This window comes from Lucilia cuprina, chromosome 4, assembly GCF_022045245.1.
Source record: "Lucilia cuprina isolate Lc7/37 chromosome 4, ASM2204524v1, whole genome shotgun sequence".
NCBI lineage: Eukaryota > Metazoa > Arthropoda > Insecta > Diptera > Calliphoridae > Lucilia > Lucilia cuprina.
The window spans coordinates 2,751,341-2,776,531 of record NC_060952.1 but is presented as its reverse complement, the minus strand read 5'-3'; the positions used below and the strand labels follow the sequence as shown (position 1 = coordinate 2,776,531).

At 27.3% G+C, this 25,191-nt stretch overlaps 5 protein-coding genes across 5 annotated transcripts; 4 read left to right on the top strand and 1 right to left on the bottom strand.

The window, feature by feature from the left end:
* Positions 1-189: 189 nt before the first annotated feature.
* Positions 190-1,005, top strand: LOC111690545 (39S ribosomal protein L32, mitochondrial). The gene is made up of 2 exons (XM_023453049.2): positions 190-354; positions 408-1,005. The coding sequence occupies exons 1-2, from the start codon at positions 261-263 to the stop codon at positions 923-925; spliced, it is 612 nt and encodes a 203-aa protein (XP_023308817.1). The 5' UTR covers positions 190-260; the 3' UTR covers positions 926-1,005.
* Positions 982-2,322, bottom strand: LOC111690544 (methionyl-tRNA formyltransferase, mitochondrial). Its single transcript, XM_023453048.2, has 5 exons — positions 2,117-2,322; positions 1,863-2,054; positions 1,669-1,807; positions 1,438-1,600; positions 982-1,385 (listed from the first exon to the last, which is right to left on the bottom strand). The coding sequence occupies exons 1-5, from the start codon at positions 2,281-2,283 to the stop codon at positions 997-999; spliced, it is 1,050 nt and encodes a 349-aa protein (XP_023308816.2). The 5' UTR covers positions 2,284-2,322; the 3' UTR covers positions 982-996.
* Positions 2,323-2,902: 580 nt separating this feature from the next.
* Positions 2,903-5,059, top strand: LOC111690553 (protein spindle-F). Its single transcript, XM_023453057.2, has 2 exons — positions 2,903-3,916; positions 4,589-5,059. Exons 1-2 carry the CDS (start codon positions 3,091-3,093, stop codon positions 4,972-4,974), a joined length of 1,212 nt encoding a protein of 403 aa, XP_023308825.2. The 5' UTR covers positions 2,903-3,090; the 3' UTR covers positions 4,975-5,059.
* Positions 5,060-11,074: 6,015 nt separating this feature from the next.
* On the top strand, positions 11,075-15,791 carry LOC111690587 (carbonic anhydrase 2). Its single transcript, XM_023453092.2, has 5 exons — positions 11,075-11,281; positions 12,446-12,555; positions 14,814-14,904; positions 14,979-15,241; positions 15,322-15,791. Exons 1-5 carry the CDS (start codon positions 11,209-11,211, stop codon positions 15,673-15,675), a joined length of 891 nt encoding a protein of 296 aa, XP_023308860.2. The 5' UTR covers positions 11,075-11,208; the 3' UTR covers positions 15,676-15,791.
* Positions 15,792-18,509: 2,718 nt separating this feature from the next.
* On the top strand, positions 18,510-25,191 carry LOC111690574 (carbonic anhydrase 2-like). Its single transcript, XM_023453078.2, has 7 exons — positions 18,510-18,641; positions 18,719-18,873; positions 22,502-22,596; positions 24,172-24,262; positions 24,360-24,622; positions 24,680-24,910; positions 24,970-25,191. The coding sequence occupies exons 2-7, from the start codon at positions 18,810-18,812 to the stop codon at positions 25,105-25,107; spliced, it is 882 nt and encodes a 293-aa protein (XP_023308846.2). The 5' UTR covers positions 18,510-18,641; positions 18,719-18,809; the 3' UTR covers positions 25,108-25,191.

The following is a 25,191-nucleotide window of genomic DNA, read 5'->3' as shown; positions in this document are numbered from 1 at the left end:
ATTGTTTTTTTTTTTTTTTTAACAATCAGTTCGAAATTCAAATTATAAAATATACTACACTATTTAATACTGTCTTTGGTTTTAAGTATGTTTTTTGTAATTTTTACCCTTTTTACCCACTTTGATACATTCTTATTTAATTCTTAAAAATATTGGCAACACTGTCAACAGCTGTTTAATTTTTTATTTCTACATTTTGTTTTCGTAATAACAGCGTGAAAGTAATTTTTTCAATTTATTTATAAGAAATTAAATAAAAAATGTCGCGCAATTTGGTGTTTTATGTGGCAAACTTTATTAACCGTCTAGAGTCACTTTTGCCCAGAATTTTTCAACAAAATTCTGGATTTCCTGGTAAGTTTTTCACACATAAGACTAGAAAATTTTACAAAAACTATTTATTTTAGCTTTGGCCTTAGCGGGCATGCCCAGTACCTATGCCGGTCGTTTTAATCAAAATACCCAAGATTCTCAACGTTCCTTGAAAGACATTATAGGTGATGGGATTCTGTGGGCTGTTCCGAAACACAGACGCACTGTGGAGAAACGTTTAAATCGCAAATTTGGTTACCCAGAATACAATTGGAAACCATTACGCGTCAAGACCCATTTGCGTACTTGCAATCAATGTGGCCACGATCATGAAGCTGGTATTTTGTGCCCCCATTGCTATAACAAAGTTCGTGAAGAAACTAAACAAATGCAAGATCAAATACAACAACAATTGGGCTTGAATCCAGTGGAACAAGACGTTGTTGTCTTATATGAAGGAGAACGTTCCGAACAGCCTTCGGAAATGTTAAACGGCAAACGTATTGTGGAGATGCCCAAACCTAGGCCTTTGTGGTTCACCAAAAATCTTTTGCAAAAAACCACACAGCAGCCTTCTAATTCCAAGGAAGTCAAGCCCAATGACTTAGCTTAAATTACATTTTTAAACATTTTTAACCACTAATTATAATTGAAAAAAAGTAAAAGAAATTGGATTTAATAACTTTAACAAGATACAGCCGTTTTATTACAATAAAATTCCATTTCGGATTTTGACAACTTTTTCAAAAAGCCATTATTAAAATCTATAGCATTCATGGCCTTTTTACCTTCTACACGTAGTCTAAAGATTTCCACGAATGTTTCCTTAGCACATTTCACCTGCAAGCATTTTCGTTCTCTGCGATACTCCACAGATCCGGGGGGTGATGAAATAGAAAATGTTGACTTTACAGTAGCGGGTGGTAATTTAACTTCCAATATTTCTATAGATTTAGTTTGAAATCTACAGGTTAAAGCTTTGAAAGTGTATAAAGCCCGATGACGATTGTATACATCCTGAGCAGTCATATTTGACCAATCTATTTCCGTTATCGCGGGTGTAATTTTGGGAGCTAAAATTTAAATATCAAGTAAAAGTTTTCAAAAATTGCTTTAGGAACTTACCATATGTAGCTTCTTGTTCATTTTGTTTTAAAGGATTTTCCAAAGTTTGAGGACAACCTTTTACTACTTCCAACAACAGATTAGCTCCTTTTTCTGCCAATTCTTTATGTAACTCCGGCATATAAACATCTGTTTTTATAGTTACAGATTTTTTGGCAAAAATCTAAAAAATATCATTTAAAAAACATTAAATTTTATTTCATAAATGTTATTTATTAAATATGTACCTACATCACCGATATCAAAACGTTTGGGTTCTATACGCATTATGCTTACACCAGTCTCCTTATCACCATTCATAATGGCATAAATAATAGGAGCTGCTCCGCGCCATCTTGGCAATAAACTGGCATGTACATTAATCATACCCCTATTGAGAAAAATTGAATTAATCTCTTTAGCCTTTTCAATAAAGAATAACTTACAAAGGAAATGCTTCTATTATTTGCGAAGGTATCATATGACCAAAGGATACTACAACTCCCAAATCGTAAGCATGACAATCTTCTGCTACGATTGGCCATTTATATAAACGTAATTTTTGCTGTTCGGCATACAGCCGCACACAATTAGCTGGACTTTTGAATGAGGTAACAACCGCTAAATTTTCAATTTTACTGGAAAATAATTATGAATAAATATTTTTAACAAATTTGTTGTACAATCCCTTGCGACTAACCTATTATTATGCTTGTGTAACACTTTAAGACTGGGCAATGAAAAATTGTCTGTACCAAAAAACAACACTTTCAAGTCATTTTTATTAATTTTTGTGCTAAATGTTCTTATTAAAGTTAGTTTTCTTTTATATTTATAAAAATTTGAAGAAATACTCGATAAAATCATAGCGGTGCACTAAAATCTAAACAGCTGTGTTTGTTTTTTGTAATTTATTTTCTCTTCTTTTTGTAATATATTCGTTTCCCGTCAGAGGGAGCTTTCACACAATAACAAAAGCATGGTTGTATTTATTGAAATGTAATTGTTACCATATAAAAAATTATAATAAAAGGAAATAACCGTTGCTTAATTTGGCTGAAAGATGTATTGTATTTACATATAGATCGACTTGCAAACAACCGACTTTTTTAAACAAATAGTCACTTTTTTCTAAGTGCAAAAACTATAGCTAAAATGTATAACAAAATTGGCATTAAAATTATATATTTAAATGTAAATTTTTAATGTATGTAATTAAATAGAAAAAACTACTTTTTGTTTTTCTTTTGAACAAAATTTTAATAGAATAAAACAATTTCTTTGACTTTAAATGGTACTAAATTTATTATTTAATAAAAGTCAAGTGAAATTAATTTACACTACATTTCACTTAAAAAACGTTTAAATCGCAATTAAACTTTAATAATATACGAAAAAGCACTAAATTAACAACGTTGATTATTAAAGTACTCGGTAACCAATGGAAATATTTTAATAACAAAGAGTGACAGCCAAAGACAGGCGAATTCAATTTATTTTTTTTATATGAAGTTTGACATTCAGTTTTTATTTTTGTTGCAGGGAAATTTTCCTTTTTTATTATTAAACAATTACTAATAATAAAAACTAATTGCATCAAACGCGTAAATGTTTGACAAACACAGTGTTACAAAATAACATACTCTAATTTGGTGATAAAAACAGAATACGACTATGGATACCTTATCACCCGGAAACCTCAGCAACCAGAAGCAGCATTTGGCTTTACGGGTAGCTTTGGATACAATGAAAGATCGTTGCATTTTACAGCAGAAAAGACTTTCAGAATTGGAAGAGGAAAATCAACAATTACGCGAACGCTTGACACAAAACACCAAAACAAACAACAGCAATGCGTCACACAATGCTGGTGGAGTGGCTGAGAATTTTCAATTACGTTTGCAGGTTTCTGAATTGCAACGACAAAATGTACAGCTTAATGCTCACATCAATATGGTATCCGCTGAGAATCGCAAGCTCTGGCAGCGTCTGTCACAAATGGCCAAAGATCAAACAAAAATTGTAAAGGACAAAGACACCACACTAACAAATTCCAATAGTGGCGGTTTGGTAGCCAGCGATGATGGCCTAAGTCCTCGATCAGGTGGAAATGGTTCAGCAAATCAAAATCTTATACGCTCTAAAACATTCACACAACATTCTCCCAATCCGAATTTGCGACATAAACTCTTATCGGCCGATAATAGTGGTTCTTGTGAAATGTTAGATGTTAGTTTGGAGACAGATGTAGCTCTAGAGGTCTTTGGCGACGAGAGTGGCAGACAACAGTCAAGTGCTGGCAATGATGCTGTTGTAAACCAGGTTGCTATGGGTTTTGGTTATTTAAATGTTGAGGATTCATCTAACGGATCATCACAAGAGCAAGACTTTAATATAGAGGCACGAAAATGTATGGAGGGTTTGCAAGAGATGCGCCGTGAAGCGATGAAACAGCAACATGATTTAAATTCAGTTTTTGCACTGCTAGAGAGTCGTATTGGTGAGTGTTTGTCTATTAAAATAGTACAAACTTCTAACAGAAAAAGTACTTTTATTAACTAACTTTCCCCTAGACTAATTATAGACTAGAATATGGGCAATACTATAGAATAGATTAAAGAAAAGTCTAAAATCAAGACTACAGACTAGACAATCATGTCTGTTTTGCAAATCAAATCGGTTTCAAAACCGAGAAATTTTTAAAACTGAATTTGGTGTTCTGAAAATCGAATTGTATTAAAAAACGCAAAAAAAATATTAAATTTTTTACTATACTTTCAGTATACCTTAGACTAGCTTTGTGTACTCGGTTTTAAAACGAGACAAATTATGCGAATTCAACAGAACAGAACAGACAGGAATAAACTATACTATAGACAAGACGATAATATAAAGTCGTCTTTAGGATTGTAAAGTAGACTATAGACTAGATTAATGACGAGACTAAAGACTGATCTATTAAAAAGTAAGTGGAAGTAAAAATATATGTATATAAGTAAGGTGTACCGCGCTGATATCAAAAAGTATTGAAAACATTACTAAAGCACCGAATTTTCTAAGCTTGAGTTACTCTTTTTTAGTAAACATTTTTCTATATAGAGGAAATTTATAGAAAATATTGGAATAAATTTGTAAACAATTTAAATAAATTTTTGTTAAATGATTATTTCAGCTCTACAACCCTGTCCAGAATGTGTTAAGAAATCCCATAAACCTGAAATGGCCGATAAAAGTCTAGAAACCGATGAGAGCTTAAATGATGTAACAAAATACAACAACAGTACGGCTAATGATTTAAATACTATTTACTCAGAGTCATCTGCTAAAATAATACCAGTGGTTCAAAATAATCACTTGAATATAATACAGGACAAAATATTAGCCGATGAAACCAATAATATGTGTCCTATGTGTGGAAAAATTTACGATAGTCAAGTAACATTTGAATCTTTCTGTGAGCATGTTGAAGAACATTTTCGTGACGATAACATACCGGAAGTTGATCACAGTATGGAGCATAATTTTGAGTTAATATCGCACACAGTAGGTGATTTCTGACCCAACAGAAATCGTATATATTTTTCATCAGATTTGTAAAGAAAAAAATAGAAGACATAAAGAATTATAAAACTAATTACAGAGATTAAACTGTTTTTTATTTTAATATTAATGCATTTTAATAATATGAAATAAAACATTTCATGTTATTAAATTTTACCAATTAGATTGAAAAATGTTTATTTAAGTGATGATAAATGGTGGTATTGAATACATGTGACAAATATTTGTTTTTAAAGTTATAAATAATTTATCTTAAATTAAGCTGGCGACTGATTGCAAAGTTACATATAAGGAGCTTCATAGTTTAAATAAATTTATCGATTGATTATTTCATAAATTGTTACATTTTTTAAAATGCACACATTTTTATTTAAACAATTGAAACATTGAATCCCCTTAACAGATTGTTTATGTTATTTTTAATTTTATATACAAAAAAAAAATAAAATAAATATCAAATTTAATTCTATAAAAGTAACATACTATCAAAAGGTATGAATTTATTTATGTATATGATGAATTTTATTTTTTCAATTTATTTACTTTTTATACATACTACATGCATATACTTATATTTTTATTTTAACTATCTTTTATTATATTTTACTTGAACTATGTTGAACATAAAAACTAAATTCAACTTATGAATAAAATAATAAAATAAATACAAATAAAAAATTTGGTTTTTATTTTAAAGGAATTAAATTTAACTAGTATTTATATTATGCAAACATATGTTTGATTAAAACCACAACAATTTTGCTGTGTCATGGTTTAAATGTGTCATTTAATCAAATTAAATATTGAATGAATTAAATTAACCTTCATATTATCGAACACATTGGAAATGTGATAATATTTTCGAAATCTTCATAATTTCAACTTTATACAATTAATCTCAAAATTTTCATGTAATTATTATTTCAACTTATATTATATAGTTAAAGTCTAAGCAATAAGGGACTTTTTCATTTTTCTTGCTTATAATAAAATATCTAATATATTATCAACAAATACTTGTTAGTCATCATATAAAAATATTTCATTGATAAAATTGTGGATAACATTATAGTTAATATGAACTTATTATTGTTAAAACAAAAAAAAAAAAAAAAAATAGTCTTGATTTATTACAACAATATTTTTAATATTACAACAATATTAGTTGTTAATTTTGCGTTTAAATTGCAATTTGTGTTAAACAATTTTAAATTGTTGTTTAACACAAATTATGTGTTAAATTTAAAGCTAAAGAAAATTTATTATATGAACAATAAAGCTAAAAGTAAAATTTAATACTAAAAATTGTTAGTAAAAGAAAATAAAAATTTTAATTTTGGACTATTCCACTTGTTTTTTTCTACATGTTTTTCATTAGTTTTTCCTGAAATAATAAATCGATACCCAACTTTAATCAACTAGTGATCGCTATTCTCTATTTCAATTTGAATCGAAATTTTTTCCGTTTGGCAGCTTTGGTATTCGACTGTCCGCCACATAAGCTTCTAAGGGCGGGTTTCTTACTCCTCAGTTAAACTAGGCTTAACTTGCTGTTAAATTAAACTCGAAACAAATTTAGGCGGACTTTAACCGATGATTGTGTTTTTCAGTTTTAAATTTATGCTCAGTTAACTTTTTTAGTATTGCCAACTTTTCACTCAAAAACATAAACAATGAACAGCTGTTTTTTGCAAACAATACTTTTGTAAAATGGAAAATTTTTGGAAAAATGTTAAATAAACATTAAAAAAAATAATAAATGAAACAAAACAAATCAGAAAATTGCAATTTACTTAAAATATTAAGTTTTTGTTCTTCCGAAATCATTGTTTTATTGTTTTTGTTAATTGTGTTTTCTCACTTATAACTTGAGTTTAATTGGCCAATTACACTCAGTTAAACTAAGATAATAAGTATCGTTACTGTTTACTGAAAAACACAAAACATATATTAAACTAGGTTTAACCAAAGAATGTAGATTATCTTTATCAGAAAAACTCGCCCTAAGTGGGGGTTTTTCTGATAAAGATCATTCTTTGGCTAAACCTGGTTTAATATTTGTTTTGTGTTTTTCAGTAATTAGTAAAGTTACTTATTGTCTAAGTTTAACTGAGTGTAATTGGACAATTAAGGGCGAGTTTTTTTGATAAAGATAATCTTCATTCTTTGGTTAAAGCCGGTTTAATATATGTTTCTTGTTTTTCAGTTATCACTAAAGTTACTTATTATCTTAGTTTAACTGAGTGTAATTGGCCAATTAAACTCAAGTTATAAGCGAGAAAACACAATTAACAGAAACAAAAAATCAATGATTTCGGAAGAACAAAAACTTAATATTTTATGTAAATTGCAATTTTCTGATTTGTTTTGCTTTATTTGTTATTGTTTTAAATGTTTATTTATCATTTTTCTAAAATTTTTCATTTTACAAAAGTATTATTTGAAAAAAAAAACAGATTGTTTATATTTTTGAGTGAAAAGTTGGCAGTACTGAGGGTTTTGAACGTTTAAATAAGAACTTTTATTGTTTTATTTATATTTTTTCTAAAATTTTAAATTTTCAAATGTGATATTTGCGTTGTTGTTCGTTGTTTATGTTTTTGACTGAAGAGTTGGCAAAACTAACAATGTAACTGATTCTAGATCCATAAATGAAAACCATAATCATCGGTGAAAGTCTGAATTTGTTCGGAGTTTAATCTAACAGCATGTTAAGTCTAGTTTAACTGAGTAGTAAGAAACCCGCCCTAAGTATTAAAATTATAAACATGATTCGATTTTGAAAAATTTAACCTTATCTGACTTGTGGAAATGGTTAATTTTTTGTTACGCCCTTATGAATTTCATGTCAATAAAATAGGAGTTTTTGATATTAGATTCTAAAAGTTCGGGAAACATATATTTTGATGCATTTTCAAACCAAAAGTCGATTTTAAATTTCAGATGACGAAATACAGCTGCATGACTTGCGATTATTTCAAACATTTTTAAATCGATTTTGAATTTGAACTATTAAAATTAATTTAAAATTTTGCAAAATGGAAAAGTTTTACTACAAATCTAAAACTGCAAGACGTAAATTTAAAATGTCTTGTTTTGATTTTAAAATATAATGAATTTTTAAGTAAATTTTGGATTAAGGTATATAAATTAATTTAATGGCGTGATCTGTCAAGTTTTGAATAAAATATAGAAACTAGATGTTTATCATATAGATATTTAAAAATATTATAATAGGCTTGTTGTTTTTTTGCTCTTAGGTCAAAGTATCATTTCTTATTTTTATGGTTTTTGATCTATTATGTCCTACTTAAGACAAAATTTTGCACTTTACACTGATATAACAAACATACACATTTATTTATTTATTCATACTTGTTTGTTTTTATTAAAGTTGTTTTGGTTAATTTTTTTAATTTTGACAATTACAGATGAATGCCAATATAACGAACAACAAAGGTAAATAAACTTAAAAATCTATTTTAAGCAAATTAGCTTTTACAGTAGTTGTAACATATTCTAATTGATTAGTTTAAATATAAAGATTTTTAGGAAGTAAACTGTGTTAAAAAATTACTTTAAATCTATATTACTCATACTCTGCGTCGATATCGATAATATTCGTTTTTCCTTAACTCGTCTTTTTACTCACTAAAAGCTGACGCAAAACCGTACTTTTTCACCAACCACTTAATCAACGCCAAACTTGTTTACAAATTTAATTTAAACAATATATCAAACTATGAAATATTTTATATTTTTATTGGCAAATGCTTTATGATTGAAAACTAAATACCCTTTCCGGAATAGTCGGAAGTGAAAACAGAAAAACTAAATGTTTTAAATTTCAAAGGAGAAAAAATATTAAACCGAAAGTAACATACAAAGTCTAAATTTTAGGGCAATATTTCTAGTATGTGGGTTTTTTCGCTAACAACCGGTTTATTTAATTTATTTTTAAATATTAATTTTTGTTTTGATTTTTATGTTTTGCTAACAAAAACGACATCGTTATACAGGGTGTTAACATCACAACGTGCTCGAGAGAGTACTTTACGTTTTGGAAGAAAAAAAAACGTGACCTACTCTAACATTTAGGGGTTTCTGCAATTATTTTTGTTTATATTCGATTTTTTAACTTGTTTTGAAATATATGGCTATTAAAATAAGCATAATTAACATAATTAAATAACTAAGATGTATTTAAATAAAAATACCATTAATTATTTTATTTTTAGCAACATTTTTAAATTTATGATAGGCGAAAAATCTAGATACATATTATGTATTTTAATTAATACTATTAATAAAATAATAATGTTTATTCGTAATCGATAAAATTAAGAACTAATACAAGAGCTGTGAGTTTTAAATTTGTGTAATAATTACGTTAATCATTTTGAGAAGGATCCTAAATTTCAGAAGTCGTGCATAGAATTGTCCGAACGTAAAATACAGCTACAGTCAAGCCAAAAATATTGATATATGATATGTACATATACTTAGCAAAAATAAAACGAAGTACTACTTCCAAAAGAATAACATTTATCACCACTTCAAAAGTAGCACTAATTGAATATGTTTACCTTCTGTGTAAGTGACTTTTAAAGAAGCGAAAAGAATCCAATTTTGTTTAAAATTTTTTGTTTTAAACTTTGAAGTTTAAGTTAATGTTATTTAAGTTAACTAAGTTGTATTCTATATTATCACAATTTCACTTCCTAATAACTTCCAAAAAGAACATGAAATTATTTCTGAGAATGAGTTCAGATGTAGTGAATTTGGAAACAAATAAAAATTACATCCCTCCTATAACAAGACTGTGTTAAAAACATTACTTCTTTATGTCTTTGTCAATAATGACATGGAGTTAATTCTACTTCTTTTTCGCTTCTTTGGAAGTTCTTTTTTTATTTTGCTCGGTATCAGAACATTTCGAAGTGCAGGCAGAAGTCTTTTGGTTGTTTAAAGTCATGGCCTCCGTAGGTTAGTGGTTAGTGTTCTAGTTTGGTATACGGTAGGTGGTGGGTTCGATTCTTACCTGAGACAATGGTTAATTAGATTGTTGTGGAAAGTATAAATAAAAATTTTACATTCTATTTGTTGTTAAAATCAATTAATTTTTTCAATAAAAATACATATATTACAAAAATCAGTTTTTAGGATAATACACTCAAAAAAGTTTATTTAAAAAAATAAAGTTTCCATAGTATTTTTTCGTAAATTTTATAATCACTGTGTTTAGACATTGAAATACTAAATTGCGTAAAATGATTTAAGGGCTCTTTAAAAATTTAAAGATTTTTAGATAAAAACTAAAGGTACCTGCTCTTAAAATTTGTTATACAATCTTTACCAACAAACTGGGCAACTATTTAATGACTAAAACATATAAATAAAGTTAGTTTTTTTTTAATTTAATAAACAAAATAAAACTAGGCGTGATTGTATAGTACATAAAATACAAAAAAAAATAGATAATAATCGAATTAAACAAACATAATCAAATAATAGAAAATAAAACAAATATTTAAATGCCTACATGACATATACATTTTGTAAATAAAAGTATAAATTTACAGCTTTCAATAAAACTTTATTGCAAAGCTATTTTTATAAAACATTTTGACCATAAAGTTTTAACTTAAGCCAAAATTAAACATTCAATTTTAATAGTTTTCTTTTAAATACAACATTTTTCTTTGTCCTTAAAAATCTCAAAATAAAAAAAAGAAAAAGAATTTTAGTTTTGTTCATTAATTTTGAACAACAATTAACCATAAAAGTGAAATTGCAAAGAGAGTACTTTTGCTTAAAACTTAACTTAAAGGTTTATTTTAAAAATTATGCATAATATACCACCAATAAAAGATGCTATTAATTTTTTTTAAATTAACGGCCACAAACAAATAACAGAAAACAAAAATAAAACAAATCGATAAAACAAAATAAAATACAAAACAAAAAATTTGCATGTGAAATAAAATTAAAAGATTTTGTATGAATTTGACTATAAAATCTCTTGACCGGTGATATACATTTTAGTCACTTGTCTGGCGTGTATCAAAAAACTTCATTTAATATTTTTTTTAGCAAAAATAAGCAAACAAATAAATTTTGTTTAAAAAAAATCATTGATTAGAAAATTTTAATAACAAAATAAAATCCAATTATTTTAAGGAATTTTATGAATTAAAGATAATTAATAAAAAACTTTAGTGCAAAAGTAAAATGGTGGCAGCAAATCAAACTGTTCAAAAATTATTTTTACTATTGCCACTGGCATATCCTCCAGTGGGCAGAGGTAATGAAATACATAAATATTTAAATACTTTTTTTTAAACTGCAATAAAAGCTTAATTGTTAATAAATTATAAACAATAGATACAAATATTTTTAGTTTATGTGAAGTAATCTACATTTAAAAATTTTAATTGTTTTGGTGTTCGTTGGCTACTGTTTGTTGAAATTGAAATATTTTTATTCTGGTTTTAAACTACTTCCTGTTTTATTATATTGTTATTTTTATGTTTAGAGTTTAATTACAAAAAAAATAAGTTCTTGTTTTGCAGAAAAAAAGAAACAATTAAATATTTAACGTTATTATTAAATATCTTTATTTTATCATTTTAAAAAAGTGTTTTAATAAAAAACTTTTTCTCTTTTTTAATATTAAAAAAAAATATTCTAATCTAGGTTAGTCCATAGACTTGTAAATAGACTAGTCCATAGATAAGTCTATAGACAGGTCCATAGGCTAGTTCATAGATTAGTCTATATACAGGTGCATAGGCTAGTCTGTAGACAAGTCCTTAGGCTAGGCAATAGACTATTCCATTGGTAAGTCAATAGAAGAGTTCATAGAATAGTCTATAGACAAGTCAATAAAACAGTTTATAGACTAGTTTATAGACAAGTCAATAGAACAGTATATGGACTAGTCAATAGTACAGGCTAGTTAATAGTTAAATCGATTGGTTAGTCTATAAGCTAGTCAATAGTTCATATGTTAGTCAATAAATTAGTCCAGACATTATTCTATAGACAGATCCATGGGTTGTCTATAGACTATAGTTTAGTTAATAGAATAGTATATAGACTAGACAATATTTTACTTAATAAGTAATACTTTTATGGAGTCAGTAGACTACTCCATATGCTTAGACTTGTCCATGTGATAGGAGTATACCCTACAATATTTATCAAACAGTTGATGTATTTTTAGACATTTTACGAATCATTACTTAAGTGATCGTATTTTGCCAACGCCTCCACCACTGTACATCGATATAAAATAATAAATTATTTAGCAACTACTAATCAACAAAAGTGTTAATTAATCTTTCAAAACAAATATTATTTCCATTATTATATAATTATTAACATAATTAAAACTTTTACATAAATTTATAAGTTTTATAAATATGCGAAAGAAAGTATAACAGTTTATTTTCTTTTATATTTTTAGCTCCCGATAGTGCTATTGACTGGTCATATGAAAACCCCCAAAGTTGGGGCATTAACTCACCACAGTGCAATGGCAACCGGCAGTCTCCCATACACATTAGAAGCACGACGGTGAGTTTTTTAAAAACATTTTTTTTAGTTTAGTTTTTATTTATCAATAAAATATTTGAATATATAATTATGCTCGGTGTTAAATAAATAAAATACATTTTTGAAGATGCTAACAGCAAAATATATGTTAATGACACTTGTTAACCGTTTGACTGACTAAAAGATCAACTGACTCATTAATGAAATGATTTGATAAAAATAAAACAAAAAAAAGCAAAAGTGTTTTCGATCGAACAAAATTTTATTTTTAACTCAATAAAATTTTTAAAACACGTTTTTGCATAATAATGTTAGAAAAGATGATATAAAAAATGACATATTTTAAAAACTAAACCAATACGAGGCCTAGCTTAAAAGTTTATGGATGTCTTGCTAGTTAAAGAGTTCATTAAACCATTTAATTTGTGCAGATTTATTTAAATAAATAAAAACTAACCAAAATTAATTAGTATGAATTTCAAGGATATATTTACTAAAAAAAAAACATGTTTAAATATTTATGTAGGAAAATTTTTATACATAATATTGCTAAAAACATAAATATTTTACAATCTATTAAAAATATACCTATTTATGTTTATTATAATTTTAAAAATTTAAATAAGTTTTATAAAAAAATTTATTAATTTTCCGGAAATATTTTCCGAAAATTTAAAATAATTTTATTAGTTTTATATTTTTAAAAATTTATCATAACAGGTCTATATATTAATTGCTATAAACAATAGCTATCTGTTTTTATTCTTAGCAACAGATTTGTTTTTATTGACTTTTTTATTGATGGCAAGTTTCGCCAAAATTTTCTAAATCTTCCATGAGCCATAAACTACAGTCAGTAAACTGGTAGTTTTAACTAATTAGCATTCATAAAATCCTGTTTAGAATTTAACACATTTGAAATTCAATTAAGAATTTATTTATTATTTTCAAATGACTACGAAATGTATGTTTTGGAATAATTTGTTACCCTACTATCAGCCCCATTTGAATAAGAAAATTGTATTTAATTTTAAACGATTTTAAATATTTAAAAAGTTTGTAGACTTTAATATAATTTGGTTGTTGGTTATTTAAACTTATATTAAAGGTTGGGTGTATTATTTTAAAACTAGGTTACATACGTATAATTTAAGTGGAAATTTTAAAATTACATTAACCTTAAGCCCAAAAAATTTATGTCTTTACCGTTAACTTAATTACGATATGTCAAACTGATGAAAAAAGTTTAACTATTACTTTACATATGTAAACATGTAATTGGAGTAAATTAGTTTAAGTTTAAATAAAGTTAAAAATAACATTAAACTTTATGCTACCCTGCATTACGGGGTGATAGTCTCGAACTATTTATTTAACCTAGCGAAATCCAGTTAGCTATTTTACCATGTGTTTATCCAGCAAAAAAAGAACTTTCAAAGAAGCAAAAATGAAGTAGAATTTACTCCAAGCAAGTACTGAAAAAGACCTGAAGAAGTGATGATTTTAACACAGGCTTGTCATAGGAGAGATGTTCTTTTTATTTGATTCCAAATTCACAACATCTTAATTCATTCCTAGGATGTAATTTTGATGTTCTTTTTTGGAAGTTATTAGGATGTGAAATTTTTGCATTATAGAATACAACTTATTTGACTTAGATAATACTAACAAAATAAAATGGGTTAATTGTTATTGCATAAATTAGAAAGCTGGAAATACATGGCAATGAATCTTTTCGCTTCAGTTTGGTGCCCAATCTCGTTTACAAAAGGAACACTAAAGTGACGACTAGTTTTACTCTAATTTCAAAAAATACATTAGTGGAGAAAAAAGAATTAGATCCAACCAGTTGGTTATTAGAACACTTAAGACTACAACGTACTGATAAGGACTAATTTTGGTTATTAACCTAATGTTCATACAAAACGTTAACAGTTTATCTGATCTATTTTAAGACTAATCGTTTGACAATTGTAAACATTATTTACCGTTGCTTGTTAATTAATTAAATTACAATATACATATGTATGTTATACATACATATGAAGTAACCTGCACTTACTAGTGAACAATTTTCGTTAAAAGTTAAAACAACAATAATTTTCACACATTTTTTTTCATAATCATACAATTTTTCTGTTCCACCCCCGTTACGCATATTTAAACTCTACAATTATACTATAAATTATCATTATTATTCAATTATAACTATAATTGAATAATACCATAAAACTTGAATAACTTTTGAATAATAAACAAAACCTATTTGTATCATTTAGAGTTATATTCTGCCCATTGCTCCCATAAGATTCGGCAATTATGACGTTCCGCTGTCTACAAATTTAAATCTAACAAATAATGGTCATTCAGGTGAGTTCAGCAAATTCTAAATTATTGTTGAAATAAATTAATTTATTAAAATATTATTTATATTTTAACATTAGTGGAGTACACAGTGCCTTTAACAACAAATGGTCAACGTCCCTATATCACGGGTGGCCTCTTGAGGAATCGATATGAAGCCATGGCAGTGCATTTCCATTGGGGTTCGGCAACAACTAAGGGATCGGAACATGTTATTGACAATCGTCGTTTTGATGTGGAAATGCATATTGTTCACAAAAATGTTCAATATGCCACCATGGAACAAGCAGCCCGCAATAGAGATGGTTTAGCTGTTTTAGGAGTTATGTTTAAAATAGTCAATGTAAGTGATAGATTAAATAGTAATTTAAATATTCGCTATAAATAGTTAAACAATTTCTTTAAATCTTTTAATTACTTTAGGTACCTGATCGTCTTTACCCCGGCTTAAATAGAATCTTTAATCAACTGCCTGTCATTGTCAACTATCAATCCTCTGTTAGCGTAACTGGTCGCTTGTCTTTGGGTCAAATGTTGGGTGATTTGAATACAAAACAATTCTTTACCTATAGTGGTTCTTTAACTACACCCAATTGCGCTGAATCAGTTACTTGGCATGTGTTTCCTGGTGCCCTGCCCATAGCTCGTGAACAAATACAAAAATTCTGGTCTCTGTTAGATGTCAACGGTAATGTTTTGAATAACAACTTTCGACCACTACAGAATCGTAATAGACGTCCTGTGTTCTATCGTATTGCTGGCAGAACAAGTGGTTAATTTAAGAGAAATTAATTTTAAATCATTCATTTTATTAGTTAATAAGCTTAAATCATAATTATTTTCATATTTATATGTATCATGTTGATCATGATTTAAAAAATTATTTATGTATTTCACGTATAAGTATTTCATCATTAAAATAAAATCAATTATTATTATATATTAAACTATCAATTGTTCAGTTTTATTTCAGAACATTTTGTCTTTTATGCCAATAATTTGTTTAAACCGTTTGTTTACACGATATAATTATCTGAAATCACGATTTGTGTTAAAGCCTTAACAAATATGGTTTATAGTAAATTTATTTATTTTTGTTCAAAGAGACATTTATTTAATTTTAACTATTGTTAAAGTGCAGTCAATATTTTGAAAGTAATATAAAAATAATATAAATGAGGATAAATGTTTTTAGAAATAATAATGAATTATTGGATAATTGGTTTAATTTGCATATTAAAATTTAATAGTATAATATGTCGTAAGTAAAAGCGGTTATAATTTAAAAATTTAATAAATTAATTCTTCAAACTAATTATTAAAAATAATGTAGATTCTTATATCTCAAGAAAAATTTGTTTTCCATATCTGTTCCTGCGATTATGATTGAATACATAGATCTTTACTTTTATTTGAACACACTTTATTGAACTAACTGTTTACATTTTATACATAAATACACAAAATACTTTCGATTTATCATAAATAGAACTCTAATTACCTTTTTTATATTCACATTCCTCATTCAAATTGCCAAAGAATTAGATTGTAACACAATTAAACGTGATGTTTTATCATTAAAATGTTTACAATCAAAATAGTGATAATTATGTATCATCTTCATTAAAAATCTAAAACGTGACTTAAAAAGCCTTCAAGGAATCCCTTTCGATTTGATTGTCTACAGAAAATTTGCTCATGATTTGAGCAGGGTTTCCCTAAGTTATAATAATATTGTAATTTATAGTTCTCCACTCCAATGTTTATTGAGATAATTAATTTTATTAAACTGATTAAGCTTATACATTAAAAAAAGTCAGCTTTATGTATAATAGGGTGTCCCTTTGAGTGTTTATTTTTTTAAGATAAATATAGAAATTTCGCATTAAAAGCAGGATAATTATTTGAAAATGTTTACACTGTGTACAACAGAACAGTCTATAGTCTAGATAGTCTATAGTTTGAACTATAGAGCAATAGTTATGTAGTCTGGACTATAGAAATGTCTATAGTGTGTGTGTGGAATTATAGAACAATGTACAGTCTGGACTATAGAACAGTCTATATTCTGGACTATAGAATAGTCTATAATCTGGACTATAGAACAGTTTATAGCCTAGACTGTAGAATAGTCTTTAGTTTAGACTATAGAATAGTTTATAGGATTGCTTATAAAATAGTCTATAGTCTGGACTATAGAATAGTCTATAGTCTGGACTATATAATAGTCTATAGTCTGGTATATAGAATAGTCTATAGTCTGGACTATATAATAGTCTATAGTCTGGACTATATAATAGTCTATAGTCTGGACTATAGAATAGTCTACAGTATGGACTATAGAATAGTCTATAGTCTGGACTATAGAATAGTCTATAGTCTGTACTATAGAATAGTCCATAGTCTGGACTATAGAATAGTCTATAGCCTGGACTATAGAATAGTCTATAGTCTGGACTATAGAATAGTCTATAGTCTGGACTATAGAATAGTCTATAGCCTGGGCTTTAGAATAGTCTATAGCCTGGGCTATAGAACAGTTTATAGCCTGGGCTATAGAACAGTTTATAATTTGGACCATGGAACAGTCTATAATTTAGACTATAGATCAGTCTATTATTTGGACTATAGAACTGTCTATTGTTTAGACTAAAGAACAGTCTACAGTTTGGACTATAGAACAGTTTATAATTTGGACTATAGAATTGTCTACAATTTAGACTATAGAACAGTCTATTATTTGGACTATAGAACAGTCTATAACTTGGACTATATAGTCTTGATTCTAGAGCGGTCTAAAGTCTCGACTATAGAATAGTCTATATATAGTTTGGACTATGGAACAGTTTGAACAGTAAAACATAAGTGCAGCAAAATGAATTAATTGATAGAAATCATGTTGTACAATTTTTGTTATAAATTTTAATTTCAATTCAAAAGTCATTATCAAGGGACAGACTAACATACACTAATTCACGTTTAATAAAAGAACTCGGGCACATGTTAATTAAAATTTAATCTTTTATTAAGTGTCGCATACTAAAGGTATTTTTTGCAAACAATGTGTGCATTAAATCTATGGTTTTTCTTAATTTTACAACAAAGTACATATGAGTGTTTTTTTTCAAATAATAGTTGGTCTTGAGCTTAAATCTCTTACCTGTGGTTTGGTTGCTTATTGGTTAAAGACATAAAGGTAAAAATGCTTACAAATTGTTGTTGTTTAAAAAATCTTATTGTCTTTTTAAAAATGTTTATGGTTTTGAAGGTTTGAGTAAAACCTTTTTCTTTGACAAAACAATGACAAAAACGACTCTAATGCAAAATGAGTAGGATTTTAAAAGTATATGAGTGGAAATATGTCATTGTATGTATATTATGCCGGTAAATCTTTTGTTAAATTTCTAAAAGAGATGTATATATCTACATATAAACATATGAATACCACATGTAAATAAAACCAAATGCTGCAAATTTTTAACATAAACTCATATGTATAATATTTACAGCATAAGTTTTGTAGTTTAACTCAAAATATGATCAGAAGATTGAAGAATTACATTAGAGTTTGTTTAGTTTTTTTGAGTAAAAGTTAAAATGTATAAAAAATAATGGTAACAAAACATTTCGAGTTCAGTACATTTAAAATTGTTAACGGAAGATAAACGCATTTACTCGGCTTAAGACGGTCGGTGTCGTGGTAGTTGTTACTCATAATTAATAAAATACAACATAACCAAAACGTAATTGAAGAAAGTAAACGTTACTATTTGAATATTTGAAATTAAAAATTTGTTTTTTTTATATTTTTCATTGTTAGATTCAACAATATCTGTGTGAAATAATAATAAAACCAAGTTGAAGCATAAATAATTAATTCTTAAGAATTGTTAAAGAAGTTAAGAATTGTCATGAATTTTCCGGTGCTCAATAATTTTTATCAACATTTATTATTTCTGCTGCCATTAGCTTCTGGTATGTAATCAATGATTGACAATAAAGAAAAAATTAAAAACACAAAAAAAAGAAACAAAACAAAATGTAAACAAATTTTGAATTATTCTATGAAATTAATCAGGTGTATCGACAATAACAAATGCAGCGAACTCTTTTAAATTATTGTACGTTTCCAGTAGCAGTGACAACATACAATTTAAACTTGAAATTTTTTTAATTGCTGCCAATAATAAATAACTATTAAATGTGTGTTTTTCCATGGTATAAAAATATTTCAAAAAAAATTTTTTTTGGAAAAAAAACAATTTGGGTCAGTGAAATGTATTACAGCATATGAAAAAAAATTAAATTTTTATTAGATATTTTTTTTTTAAATTTCTTAAGGTGCATAACTAAAAACATTTCCTAGGAACTAATTCCGCAAACTATTAAATAATAAATTATAAATAGACAAACAAACCACATTTTAAAGCGAACAAAACAAAAGACTTAAGACATAAACTTCTAATTACTTATTTAATGCTGACATTAATGTTTATGTCTTAAGTCTTTTGTTTGTTTATTATTTTAAAGTTTGTAGGTAGTTAGTATTTTTGTAGTCCATTAAATAAAATAATTAGATCTTCCGTAAATATCACTTTTGTGTTTTTTTCTTCTATAAATAGCTAAATATAAATGATTGTTTATTTTTAAAATATTTTGGGGATATTTTAGAGAAAAATATGTATATAATTATTGGCAATTAAAAAAGTAATTAAGTTTAAAATAAAACGTGTTATAGTGTTTAAATTATTTTTCAAGTTTTGTGTGCGAATATTTATGGGACTCTTTATTTAATTACCAATTAATTTGTGGTCAATGTGCAATACGATTTAAATCTATTAATGAAGAATAAGTGAAATGTTATTGGAGGATGTATACTACAACATATTGTGCGCTCCTTTTCATGTTCTACATTCGTCTGAATCAGCACGTCCAATTTTGCTTTACTAATTTTAGACTTCCTCATTTTGAGAACTCCTTAGGAATAAAATAAATGCTATTTTTATTTCAAACTAATTTATCTAAAGAACTTGGTAATAAAGCCTTCAATTGAGAACTCCTTATAAATTAGAAATTATTAGTTCAAAAGTCTGATATGTTTACAAATGTATACATCACTAACATTTAATATATATTTTTTTTTAATTATAAAAATTTCACATGTCAACAAAATCGAACTTTCTGCGTGACTTTTGATAAAAATAGCTAATTCCTATGTATTTCCAACCGCTGAGTTCAAAAACCGATATTAAAATTTTCGGTTAGTTCTAGTTATTGAGATATTGCGATTTTTTTACAGACATTGCTTTTTTGAAGTTTTTACTTTATTTTGCGGAACTGGAACTAAATTCCAATGTTTTTTTAACCACATGAGCCTTTTTTGTTTTATCCTTATAACAATACTTTGTGCTAAATTTATTTTAGTTTTTCCATAAAGTACGTAACATTGTATGTCGTAAGTTTTCACTGCTCTTTTGATGATACAACAATACGATACCAATAGTGAATTGGAAAAATGCTATGTCCTTTCTTTTAAAAAATGTAGTTGTAGATGTTTCTAAGTGCTTATTATGATGTTTGTGAGGATCGTATTGCTTCCAATGTTTCTTATTTGTATATAGATTTTATGTACCATGATTTATGAAGAACAAATATTGTTAAAAGTAAAAAACACATTAACCAAAATATAAGAATTTTGGAACTCAGCAGGTGGAAATGCATTTTCAGTGTTGTATAGTGTTATTCGTAATATTTAAACATAATAATTTAACTATAAAGGTTGTAAAGCATTTGGATTTTTTTAAGTCTTCTGACTATTATTACGATGAATATACTAAGCCCTTAGTTAAATCAGACATTTAAGTCGGTCTAATTTCTTCCTTTTTTTATAAACATTACACCGACTGTCATATTACACAAATCTTTCAATTTCAAGGTATCTTGTTTAAATAAAATTATTTTAAGCTTAATTTTGTAAAGTTTTATATATCGTTGAAAGCGGTCTTTCTAAAAATGTCAAATATTGTATTTATTAAAAAGTTGTAAATTTTTAAGTCGGACTAGTGAACAAGATAGTACGAAGCCAAAACATAGATCCTACACCCACCTTAACATGTACCAATGGGCTCTGAATAACGTTCTGAGTAGTTTAGTTCGTTTGTGTGTCCATGTACGCACGCTACAGGTCGCAATTTTCTAGATAATTTGATGAAATTTGGCATAATTTCAGGTTAGTTTTGGATTAAGGACGTTATTTAAAATGTTTAAAATCGGTCCATTATTTCGCTTAGCTCCATACAACCGTACCCCCCGAATAGGGCTTCTGAGCTCATGACACTTAAAATATGATGAAAGCTTTCAATCTCATGATTCGACTTTTCATTTGACTTTTAGTAAAAACTCCGTTTTTTTCTACTTTTACTAAATGCATTAAAATTTATTACTAGTAAATAAATTAAACAAAAAACAAATATTAAAAATAAATTTATAATTATTTGCTAATAAAAACGTTTAAAAACCTTCATAAATTTAGTGATTAGCTTTAGAGTTGCACATGAAATGTTAACATTTATCAAATTTAAACAAGGATTTCTATATTTCAATTGATTTAAATGAAGAACATTATGGTATTATCTCGCCAAACACAATGAGTTTATATTGCAGATTGTGTCATTACCACTCCACTGTGATAAATGACGTTTTAATTGATTTAAATCCGAAAAATTTCCTTGATTTGGAAAAAATTGTTTAGACAATGTAGATATTGTAAATTTGCCATTATTTATGGGATTCTGCAATGTAGATTTAGATTCTGCTATTGAGGAATTGCTAAATAGTAATATAAAAATATATGTAAATTATTTAAAACTCATTTAAATTTGTTTTCTCAATAACAATTATAAATTGCAAAGATGTTTTTTTTTGTTAATCTAGTTAAAGCACTTAAATTTTATTGTTCATAAATGCTTATATGTATGTACACATGTGTGTGTATGTAAATGAAAAAGTATGATATATGAAGAAATATTAAGTAAATGAAATACTATTTATTTATTTAGTTAGTTTAGTTTATGTAAAAGAGTGATTGCTTTAATTATATAATTGTTAGTATGCATGTTTTGGATTTTGTTTAAATTTTATTTTCTTTTGTTTTGGTTTTTTACAAATATTGCAAAAACCATAACTATCTTGCGTGTCAACTGTCAACATTTACTCAGACTTTTAATTTATTTATTTCTAAATCTTTTCTATTTGTTTAGCAAACTAAAAAACATTTTAAAATAATTTCTTTCAAAACAACACCAACCATCCAGCGTATGCAAATATTATGATAAAATTTCTCAGTTTTTCATTATAAATATATTTTTATTATTTTTTGCACTAAACTTTAGGCCTGATTTTAAAACGCCAGTTTTGACACAAAACACTTAACTTTAATAAATTTTATTTTAAATGTTGTAATAATTTGTAATTGTGTTGGCTGTTTACAAAATGACTCTAAGTTTTTTTTTTATAATTATGTAGCTTAACTGAAGCAACATTATTGTAATAAAATTTTGTTTTAAAATTTTTACTTAACTAAACATAATTTGTTTATTTATAGATCATTTTACTTATGATGAACCAACAGAATGGTATAATGAATTTCCACAGTGTGGAGGTCACAAGCAATCACCAATTGCTATAACAACGCACAAGGTAAACTTGAAAAAATATACATAAGTACATACAGTTAAAGTAAGAGTTATTAACATTAAAAGTACTTTTTATGCAAAATTTAGCTTTTTATAAATTTTGTATAATTATTTTGTGTGCTAATAGACTGTGTAATTGAAAATTTGGTATTTAATGTGATATATTTAATACAAATTGTAAGTTTTCCAGGCAATTATTTTAGTTTTTTATAGACTATATTATAAACCCTACTAAGAATAGTCCAGATATACCGCTCTGAATTTAAACTTGTTTATATTGCAGACTAAAGAATATTGACTACTAATTTCCAAACAATAGATTTACAGTCCAGTTAAGACTAAGGTATACAAATGGATGGATAGTTAATTCAATAGTCTGGACTATAGAATAGCCAATAGTCTATACTATAGAACAGTCTATAGCCTAGATTTTAGAACAGTATCTAGTCTTGACTATAGAAGAGTCAATAGTCTGGACTATAGAACAGCCTAAAGTCTGGACTATAGAACAGTCTAAAGTCTGGACTATAGAACAGTCTATAGTCTGGACTATAGAATAATCTAAAGTCTGGACTAAAGAACAGTATATAGCCTGGACTATTGAACAGTCTATAGTCTGGACTATAGAATAGTTAATAGTCTGGACTATAGAACAATCTATAGCCTAGACTTTAGAACTGTCTATAGTTTGGACTAAAGCACAGCCTATAGTTTGGACTATGGAACTGTCAATAGTCTGGCCTATGGAACTCTCTATAGTCTGGACTATAGAACTGTCTAGAGTCTGGACTACAGAACAGTCTTAAGTCAGGACTATAGAACAGTGTATAGTCTGGACTACTGAATAGTCTAAAGTCTGGACTATAGAACAGTTTAAAGTCTGGACTATAAAACAGTCTATAGTCTGGTTTATTGTACAGTCTATAGTCTGGACTATTGAACAGTCTATAATCTGGACTATGTTACTATCAATAGTAATAGTCTGGACTATAGAACAGTCTATAGCCTAGACTTTAGAACTGTCTATAGTTTGGACTAAAGAACAGCCTATAGTTTGGACTATGGAACTGTCAATAGTCTGGCCTATGGAACTCTCTATAGTCTGGACTATAGAACTGTCTAAAGTCTGGACTATAGAACGGTCTAAAGTCTGGACTATAAAACAGTCTATAGTCAGGTTTATTGTACAGTCTATAGTCTGGACTATTGAACAGTCTTAGTCTGGACTATGGAACTATCAATAGTCTAGCCTATGAAACTCTCTATAGTCTGGACTATAGAAGTGTCTAGAGTCTGGACTATTGGACTGTCTAGAGTCTGGACTATAGAACCGTAAATAGTTTGGACTATAGAAATGTCTATAATATGGAACATTCTATAGTCTAAAAAATAAAATAGTCTACTCTCTCGACTATACAACAGTCTATAGTATGGAGTAAAGAATAGTCAAAACTACTGAAGAGCCAATAGACTTGGTAATATGTTTATAGTTAAACCAAATTATTACTGGCAACGTTAGTTGAAATTTTTTATTAATTGTCAAACTGTTTAAAATTCTCTCTTTTCTCCTAAAAAACAGACTATCGACGTGATAGCTCCACCAATATTATTTGGTTTATATGACGCCCCCATGTCACAACCATTAAACATGCGCAACAATGGTCACACAGGTATTTATTACAATTTTTATACTTAAGTAAAACACAATTTTAATGTCAATCAGCAAAACCACTAATTCATTCATTATGATTTTCATTCATAAAAAAGTTGAGTTTAAAGTACCACCAACCGTATTGGGTGACAAACCTTTTATAACTGGTGGCATATTAGATGATATCTATGAAGTGGAACAGGTGCATTTTCATTGGGGTTCAACACTACGTAAAGGATCGGAACATGTTTTGAATGGTCATCAATACGATATAGAAATGCATATAGTACATAGAAATAAAAAATATGATAACATGAAGACGGCCATTCTTTTTGAAGATGGGGTGGCAGTGGTGGGGGTTTTATTTAAGGTGGTTAAGGTGAGTAAAAAAAATATTTTTTTTGTTTTGTATTGTTTTTAATATAATTTTCTATAGACCGATCAAGTATATTATCCCGGCTTAAATGTAGTTTATGGTATATTGCCTAATGTGCAGCAATTTAATTCTTCCTCCTCGGCTGACGAATTAATAAGTTTGGGTTCTTTATTGGGCAATATAAATCGTGAAGATTTCTACACCTACCAGGGTTCGTTGACTACACCACCTTGTGCTGAAGCGGTGACTTGGATAATATTCTCTGATATTCTACCTATTTCTTATAGAGAAGTACTTTTTTTTTAGTTTTTTTATTATTTAAAAATTTAATTTAAAAATTTGTGTTTTAGTTGCCCAAATTCTGGAATGTTTTAGACGAGCAGGGTAAAAACTTTGTTAATGTAAGACCCATACAAAATAATGGTTTTCGCAAAATCTATCATCGTAAGCCTTTGTTTAGATTTAAATATTTTGGTTGGCAAAAGTAGTTTTTTTACAAACGAAGTTATATTTATATTTATTAATATTTTTTATATTAAAGTATTAAGTACGAGAATGTTAGTTTTTTTCTT